The sequence below is a fragment of the Sphaerodactylus townsendi genome, linkage group LG12 (assembly GCF_021028975.2).
Source record: "Sphaerodactylus townsendi isolate TG3544 linkage group LG12, MPM_Stown_v2.3, whole genome shotgun sequence".
In the NCBI taxonomy this organism is placed as follows: domain Eukaryota; kingdom Metazoa; phylum Chordata; class Lepidosauria; order Squamata; family Sphaerodactylidae; genus Sphaerodactylus; species Sphaerodactylus townsendi.
In genome coordinates, this window is record NC_059436.1 from 20,426,375 (window position 1) to 20,435,367 (window position 8,993).

The 8,993-nt window shown below is 47.6% G+C and overlaps 1 protein-coding gene across 3 annotated transcripts in view; it reads right to left on the reverse strand.

The window, feature by feature from the left end:
* POU2F3 (POU class 2 homeobox 3) overlaps positions 1-8,791 on the reverse strand; it is a 103,542-nt gene extending 94,751 nt beyond the window's left edge. For 2 of the 3 annotated variants that reach the window (XM_048512975.1, XM_048512972.1), the window contains exons 1-2: positions 8,678-8,785; positions 673-741 (exon numbers count right to left, since the gene is read on the reverse strand). In XM_048512975.1, the coding sequence (XP_048368932.1) occupies positions 673-741; positions 8,678-8,705 (97 nt within the window). In that variant the 5' untranslated portion in view covers positions 8,706-8,785. Of the gene's footprint in view, positions 1-672; positions 742-8,677 lie in introns of all 3 variants that reach the window. The other variant, XM_048512973.1, reaches the window with a different exon arrangement.
* Between the last annotated feature and the right edge of the window lie 202 nt (positions 8,792-8,993).

Consider the following 8,993-nt stretch of genomic DNA (forward strand, 5'->3'; position numbering starts at 1 on the left):
AGCAACAGAACACACTGGCTGTTGTGGATTTTCTGGACTGGTCAGTGGTGGGATCCAAAAATTTTAGTAACAGGTTCCCATGGTGGTTGGATTCAAGCTGTGGCGTAGCGCCAATGGGGTTGGGTGGGGCACGACGGAGGCGTGGCCCGGCATTCCTGGGGTGGGGCATTCCTGGGTTGGGCTGTGGCAAGGACGCAGCCGCTGCGCCAGTCCTTGGGTGGGAAACGAATGCACGCAGGCTGCCACGCACGCTGATGCACCTCCTGCTAGACTGCTTCAAGTTCTGCACGCTACTGCTGAGAGGAGGGGCGCAACTAAGGCAAAAATCACATCGCAAAATCACCAATTAGTAACCCCCTCTCGGCACACACAAATAATTAGTAACCTACTCTCGGGAACCTGTGAGAACCTGCTGGATCCCACCTCTGACTGTGTGGCTGTGGTCTGGTAGTTTTTGCCCCTAATGTTTTGCCCACACCCATGGATGGCCTCTTCAGGGGCATGTCACAGTGAGAGGTGCTTCAGAAAACCACCAGACCACAGCCACACAGCCTGGAAAATCCACAACAGCCAGTCGATGCCAGCTGTGAAAGCCTTCGATAATACAACAGAAGAAAGCGTGGCGCTACAGATGCCAGGGGAGAAAAAAACACACAGCTATCCTGCCCTTACCAGGTTCTGCATGATTGCCATTGCTGCGCGCTTCTGTGGAGTCAGCCACATCGCCGCTCATCTTGATATCTGAAAACGAGACACACGCTGGTTTTAATAGCAGGTCTCAACCTCTGGTCTGTGTGCCTTCCACTCAGTGGCATCCATGTGTACGCAATTATAATAAGCTATTAGACTTTCAAATTCCTGATTCCTACACATCCATACTGTGGAATATTCATAAGTTCAGGCAACAGACAGATTCCTCCTGCCTCAGAGAATTCTCCACTCCCTTTCATTCACCTTTGAGTTCTCTCTGGTGCCTTCTTCATTCATCTCCTGGATCACAGCTCTGGAAGGAGGTGTAGAGACGGACAGCAGAAAACAAGAGGAAAAGGCAAAGTCTTTCTTGAAGGAAGACTTTGGAGAAAGCTGGGTGAGGGTGGCCTAGCTTTCAATTGTATTTTTATCCTAACAAGCTGGCCACGTTTCCTAGCCAAAAAGGCCAATTTTGACAACTGCACCTCACAGTTGTCACTTGGATGATGCAATTTTCTGGTACAGTGACCCAAAAGTCCTACTCACTCGGCATGGTGAGCGTATACAAATCAGCATGCACAGATCAGTAACATTGCAAAAGACCGGGACCCGCTAGAACAGGCTTTGCAACCCTCTTTGGGTTGGTTGGGAAACAGAGCCACGCAGGATGGCTCATGTCTGCACCTATACACACTCACCCACTCACTGAAAAAGGATCCAGTATGAAACGGCAGCAGAATAATACTTAACATCCTAACAATTAGCATGTGCCTAGTGCTCATCTTAGAAGTGCTTCACATCCATCATTTCTCACAGCAATGTTGCAGGGTAGGCCTGTCCAATTATCCCTAGACACTTTGTACCACACAGCACTAGCCTAAATTATAAAGACATTTTGCCTCATTAGACCTCTCAACGGCCAGGGTTATGCACTGAACATGAGAATTTACGAAGGAGTCGCTTAACCTAAAGTCACTCAGCCAGGGTAGCATCTGAATCTGCTGCCTTTCAGCTCACAGCTCGGTCTCCTCTCTCCTGTGCTGGGAAGAAGCTGGAATAACACAAGAGATTTCCCGTTTGCTCATCTCCTCCCAGACACCTTCTGCTGCATTTTCATTTCTGTGAACGCGAACGGGGCGATCACCTGCCAAGCAAAAAACCGAGCCTGTGTACCCTCATTCATTCACATACATTAGAGTTCTTCATTAGAATTTACCCTGAGAATGATAGTCCCTGCCACCACCGTTCGGGACTTCAAATCTTCACCAGCCAAGAATTAGTTGGGAGGCTTTCGTCCTTGCTCCGGACGCTCTCATAACTCTTTGCATTCAGAAAGGACCAGCAAAGAATCAAGAGAAAGAAAGAGCGTTTAAATATACCTGTGCCCCCCCCCCCCCCCATAGCAAAAGCTCTTCTAACTCTTTGCAACCTCCGTGGAAGGGAGAACATTTTGAAAGACAATTTGCATAAGCTTCCAGTGACCAATCCCCCCAATTTGCATCAGTTAATAACACTTTTTATAATGCTCCATCCATGTTCTCTGCGGTTTAGCCAGGTGAATTCTCTCCGTTAACGAGACATTGCTTGGAATCGAAAGCGGCCTTGTTCAATGGCCCTTTCTATCCAGGCAAGAGACAACTCATGAAGCTTTTCTGTTGCAGGTGCACAACAGGACTGGAGGGAGTTTGAGAAAAGCAAAAGAGCATTCAAGGCTTAAAGAAACAAGATCGACGACGACAACAACAAAGAAGAAGAGTTGGATTTATATCCCCCCTTTCTCTCCTGTATCACAAAAGAGTTTGTCTGGGTAAGGCAAGAACTATGGAAAACTGTACCAACCCAGATTCAGACTGGTCAACACAGAGTCCCTGGCTAGGAGAACACTAGGAGAACATCTTTTTCTGTTACTCAAATCTCCAGGAATTTCCCAACTCAGAGTTGGCAACCCTAACTTCTTTGCACTGCAGACACTTATTGATTTCATTTTAATCTCTCTCTTCAACCAAGGAATTCAGAGCACCACACCTTGTTCTCCTCTCTTCTGCTATATCTTCACAACAACCCTGTGAGATAGGTTAGGGGGAGAGTGAGCAACTGACTCAAGGTCACCTAGCCAACTTCAGTGGCAAAGCAGGGATTTGAATTCGGACTCCCAGATCCCAATTTAACATTCTAAGAGCTACACAAGACTGGCTCTCATTTCATGCCTGTAACATCTAGCATGTGTGAAAGCTTCTGCCAAAATAAACATGGTTGTTTTTAAGATGGCACAAGACATTTTTTTTAAAAAAAATGGCCACAAAAAGAAGGCCAGCCTGCTGAAGCTGTCTCGTTTAAGATCTTCAGATCTGCATCTTTAAAAATATTTATAAAGATATGACATCATACCATGAACCAAACACAGAATGAATGCAAGAGAGCCAGGCTATTGCAATCACAGACCAAAGATAAAGCAGAATTCCAGTCGCATCCTTCAGACCGTGCGCTTAAAAGAATTCACATCCCTGGCTGACATTCACAAGAGACAGAAAATGGAGATCTAAACTAGAGAGGCGAAGGGTCCTCTGAACCCACAGAACTCTGCAGGGCAATTCCCATATGAATGTTGATTGCTTGCCATTGCTGCACGAAGCTGTGATTGACACGTGCGGACAACACAAAAATGTCATGGAAGCAGCATGAAAACCTGCTGACACAAGCACTCTGGACACAGTGGTGGGATTTAAATAATTTAACAACCAGTTCTGGTTAAATGGGGGGGGGGGGCAACAGTAGCTGGCGGCAAGCTGCAGGCCCACCGGCTGCTGCTGCTCCCCCGCCCCCCGGGCTCAACGTCCATCAGCGGAGGCCCTGGCCATCACCAATGAAGGTTGAGGGATGAGCGTGGAAGCAGCCCGCGGACCCACTCGCGGCTTGCTGCGCCCCCCCCCCCGACCCTGGCTCAATGTCCATCAGCAGCAAGGCACCAGACTGCTCTGGGCCTCTGAAAGCCCCTTCACTCGCCCTGCCCTGGGGTGGTGGGATTCAGCCAGTTCAGCGAACTCAGCCAAAAAAAAATTAGTTACCGGTTCTACCGAACTGGTGCAAATCAGCTGAATCCTAGCAGCAAATACACTGGCAGGAGGGGCTCTGTGACTGGCCCAAGGGCACCAGGAATGGGGAATCGAAGCCGGTTCTTCCAATTAGAGGCCACCTGCTCTTAACCACTACATTACATCAACTCACTTTAGCAACCCTATCCCCTCTCCTGGCAACCTTCTTGGGTGATTGCATGCTGTGGGTACGGCCTGGTCCTGATGAGGAACACACAGCCCTGATAGGGATACTTGGAACTGTTGCCAGCCTGCCCGTCATAATTAAATTGGATTATACATCAAAGAATCACTGGGAAATTGCAAAGGTTAGAGTGACAGGGCATCACGTGGCATATAAGCAGCCAACCCTCTTTGGATTCCCGGTGTGAAAAATGCCTTTGGACTCGAAGCTGTCAACCCAATGGGGTGGCTGGCAATGTGGTTTAGGAAACGGATTTGGCACGAGCAAACTTTCCTGGGAAGACGGTTCCTCCTCCTGATGCATCATGTTGGTGGGAAGCAGATTCTTCTTCTTCTTCTTTTTGCAAAAGACAGGGATTTCCCTAGCTGGCCCAACTGGAGTGCATATGGCTTGTAAAAGCATCACAGATGCCTTCATCGAGTTAGCCCAAGCAAACAAGGGATCTGGGCCCCAGCTCTTACGCAAGGCAGTGGGTTTTATTACCACGTGGAGCAGGTTTCATCTGCCAGTTTTCCCACGCAGCTTCCTGTCTCCAGCTGGACAGGGCAAGAAGAAAGTGTTGCTACTCTGCCAAAGACAAGGGCTGTCCTTTCCAGATTCCTCAGTGGCTTTTATGTTGCTGCAGAGGGCAACTACTTTCCAGTGTGAAAATCCAAAGGGGGGTGGGGGTTGGATTCCTAGCCATGACACAGGCTTGCCAACGTCCAGGTGAGGCCTGGAGATCTCCTGCAATTTTCAACTATCTCCAGACTGCAGGGATCAGTTCCTTTGGAGAAAACAGCAGCTTTGGAAGGTCGCCTCTATGAAAGCATCCTCCAAGGAGGCTCTGCCTTTCCCAAACCCTGCCCTCCCTGGGCTCCAACCCTATATCTCCAGGAATTTCCCATCCCAGAGTTGGCAATACCATGTATGAGGCAGGAACTTTGAGAAAGAAGAACTAATGCGCGCGCGCTCTCTCTCTCCGCTCCCCCTGATATGCTCTTCAACATTTCTTCCATTATTGTGTGGGTTTCAGGGGTGGTCAGCCAACATCACTGATGGTCTTCACTGAGTGAAGGATGATCTCTTGAGGAGGTCCTGAGAATGGAGTTAGTCAGGCAGTGGTTGCATGATATGAAACACATCTACACGGTTTCCCAAACCCACAAATCCAGCGCATTTGGCCACTCCTGTGATGTTGAAGTTCATGTGTCACTTCCCCCCACTCCATGGCTAGCTGCCATATTTATAAACAAGAATTATGTGTTCTGGGACCCCTAAAATGTGTCAAGTGCCTTGTGGTCCTCCCCTATCTATCTATCTATCTATCTATCTATCTATCTATCTATCTATCTATCTATCTATCTATCTATCTATCTATCTATCTATCTATCTATCTATCTATCTATCTATCTATCTATCTATCTATCTATCTATCTATCTATCTATCTATCTATCTATCTATCATCACTTTTCTTCAAAGGAGATCAGAACAGCAGCTGTGGCTTTCCCTTCCCTCTTCAGCCTCCCAATTCAAGGAAATTGGTAGGAACTGCCAACCCTGGCTTGTGAAAATCCCAGAGACTTGCAAGCCAGAGATGTCCACCGGGTCTTTGGCTGAGGCTGCTGGCTCTCATCAGCTGGCCTCCCGACAACATGTTGTTATGGCACTGACCCCCTTGCCTTAGCCGTGCTTAAACAATGTTTTCATCAGGGTTATGATTGGGCCGAGCAGTTCGTCATAGGCCGAATTTTCATCATAGGCCGAATATTGGTTCGTTTTAACCATAGCTATGGTTAGTACATTTTTATGAATTAGTAAAATTATTTTAAAATGTTTGTCCGCCTCCCTCAATTGGGGAGGGCAGAATATAAATTTAATAGAATAAAATAAAAATAAATTTAGGGGGTGGAGCTAAAGTTGGTTAGGCTGAGAGTGGCAGGCCCAGAGTGTGCTTCAAGTCAGAGTGGAGATTTGAACCCAGATCTCCCTGCTCTGAGCCTGATACTCTTGTGAGCCACAGTGCTACAAACAGGTGGGCCTCCCTTTGCTCTGAAAGTGGCAAGGCAGCTCCCAGAAGGCTGTTCACTATTATATGAACTTGGAATTAGGAAACTCTTACAGGAGAAAAAGGTACTCATCAGCAGAGACAAATCTAAACTATGGATCTAAGCTATGTTGAATTTAAAGGATTCCGTAGCATTACCAGGAAGTTGTAAACTGAGGAGCAGTATGGTGTAGTGGTTAGAGTATTGAATCTGGAAAATGCAGGTTTGACTCCTCATGGGTAATACTGGGTGACCTTGGCCCAGTCACCCAGTCTCAGCCAAACCTACTTCTCAGGATTGTTTTGAGGATAAAATGGAAGAGAGGAGTATGGTGTATGACTGATCTGGAAAACCCAGTTCAAATCCCCCTCTGCCATCGAAACTTGCTGGGTGACCCCTGGAACAGTCACATATTCTCAGCCTCAACTATCTTGCAGGGGTTTTGTGAGGCTAAAATAGAGGCAAGGAGTAAGATGTCAGCCACTTAGGTCCTCCACACTGGGGATGAAATAAACAAATAAGCAAAGCCAAGGATTGTGGCTGAAATGTTGTAGGTAGATATGAATGCGTTGTGTTGCAAGTAAGATGACAGATCTATAGATCTACATTAAGCAACCTGTTCGAAAGCCAGAAAACCTCAAGAAAGACATGCAAGCCATAACCAGTCGCCTTTCCCTGGAGTCATTGCTAGGGATGTGGTTAAGATCTGTCCTGTCTTTTATTTCCAGCGCGGGAAAGCATGTATCATACTGTCCTCAATAGGTAGCAGATCAATTATATCTGGGATCTGCCAATAAATAAATAAAAGGGGAAGGGGCCCACAACTGAATGCATATGTCATTACACCGGGAAGCCAACTGCACATGAGTTGTGCAAGACTGATTGCCTTCTGCTGTTCAGAGAGGGAGTCTGTGGTGTTTGAATAAGTGATACACATCGGCAGGTAATGAAGTGCATGGGACATGGTGCATTGGGGCAGCCCTCTGTCTGCTTTGGCAGGTAAGTATTCTGGCAGGGCAAAAGTTTTTCCTGACCCCAATCCCAACTTTTTTACTTCAGTACTTGCTTTCTCAAATGAGTGGAGTGGGGGATCAAACCTCGCTGGCAGTTTGTTCCTGTTCCCCTAAATGTGTGTTTATCCTGAGTGAAGGATTATTTGATAGTGGGAGAAAATCACTCAGCACATGTTCAGGGGCCCTCTTCTTGTTTGACAGCTCAAGCTCTGGCAACCAGGTCTGCTTCAGAATGAAAATGAAGAACCAGCCAAGCGTTCTTTTACCCATCCAAGTCTTTCCACTTCTGAGCTCCTGCTCAGCTTTAGATTTGTCTAACTGTACCAAGCAAGCAACAGGTTGCTTATTATTTCCATCTGACCCCAGAGCCACATAGAGGGTAGAGGCTGCTGACATGGGGTGGGGAAAATAATTCTTTCCCACATGTTTTATCTCTGTCAAGTTTGGGGTAAGAGCTAAATGTAACTAATGATGAAAGACCAAACAGAAGCAACACCATTTTTTTGGAAAAAGGTAGAGATACAGCCTCTTTTTCTGATCTGCACAAGGAAACATCCGCTTGTGTGGATGACAGCTGAATTATCCCCAGCCACTTTGATAAATATATGAGATATTCCTTCTGTCTGAAAGGTTGGGCTCCATAGTCCTGGAGGCTCACCCAAGTCTGAGCTGTGGAATCCTTCTTTTCCCTTCCATGGGAGAACTTCACCCCAGAAGAGAATACTCCTATGCATGTGCAGAGCGAAAACACTACTTTCTCACCCACCACATTGATACCCCTCCTTTTTTTATACCCAAAGCAGCTTAAATCATTTATTTTATTGACAATGTTTAGCAGCTGCCTTTTTTCCTTATGGGGCTCAAGGCAGCTTAGAATGTGAATAAAATAATTATTTGTAAGTCAAAAACACTTATTTCTCCTTTTCCATGTTCTCCTTACAACCACTGTGTGAGGTAGTTTAGACTGGGGATGTTTGACTGGCCCAGCAAAAAAGAAGAGTTTGAATTTATACCCCCTTTCTCTCCTATAAGGAGACTCAAGGTGGCTTAAAAACTCATTTCCCTCCCCCCCCCCCACAACAAACACCCTGTGAGGTGGGTGGGGCTGAGAGAGCTCCAAAGAACTGTGACTAGCCCAAGGTCAGCCAGCTGGCATGTGTTGGAGTGCACAAGCTAATCTAGTTCACCAGGTAAGCCTCCACAGCTCAAGTGGCAGAGCGGGGAATCAAACCCAGTTCTCCAGATTAGAGGGTACCTGCTCTTAACCACTATGCCACGCTGGCTCTCAAAGCAAAGTGGAGACTCGCCCCTGGGTCTTCCTTCTCTCCAACACACAGACATCTCAGGGTGGGAGGCTGGAAAAGATGCCAGGTCAAAGGTTCAGACTCCCAGTTTGGAGAAACGAAGCACTTGAGCAGATCTCTGCATTTCCTGCAGCAGTGTCCGTTCCCTGTCGGCGGAGCCGTGTAATTCACCCACTTAATCTCATCCTGTGTTGCCTGCACTATATCTAGACCCTAGTCACGTGTGACCATAATCAGGAGGATACCAGGGCAAACAGCGAACTGACAGCTCTAGGAACTCCCCTCCTCGCAAGCCATTCCAATGGATAACATCTCAAATTCCAACATACCAAAGATAACCAGAGTCCTTATTCTCAGAGGCCTTACCTGTGTGCATCATGTCCAGGTTCACCATCCTGCTTGAAGACAGGTAACCACAGCCCGGCCAGCCCCCGCCAAAAGTGATGCCCCGTGGGGCTGCCAGCTTCTCTGTCCTCCACCACCAAAACTCTCCCTCCAGCTGCCTCTGCCGTCAGCTGCTCCGAGCACCTCTGGATCTGCAGTGCCGGTTGCCACATTGAGGCAGGTGAGCACATTGCTGGGGCCGCACCCCCTCACACTCTGCACGCCGGGCGAGGAGGCTGGCAAGCGGCCCATGCAAAGCAGCCCATTTGCATGCCAGCAACTCCAATCAAGGCCTGTC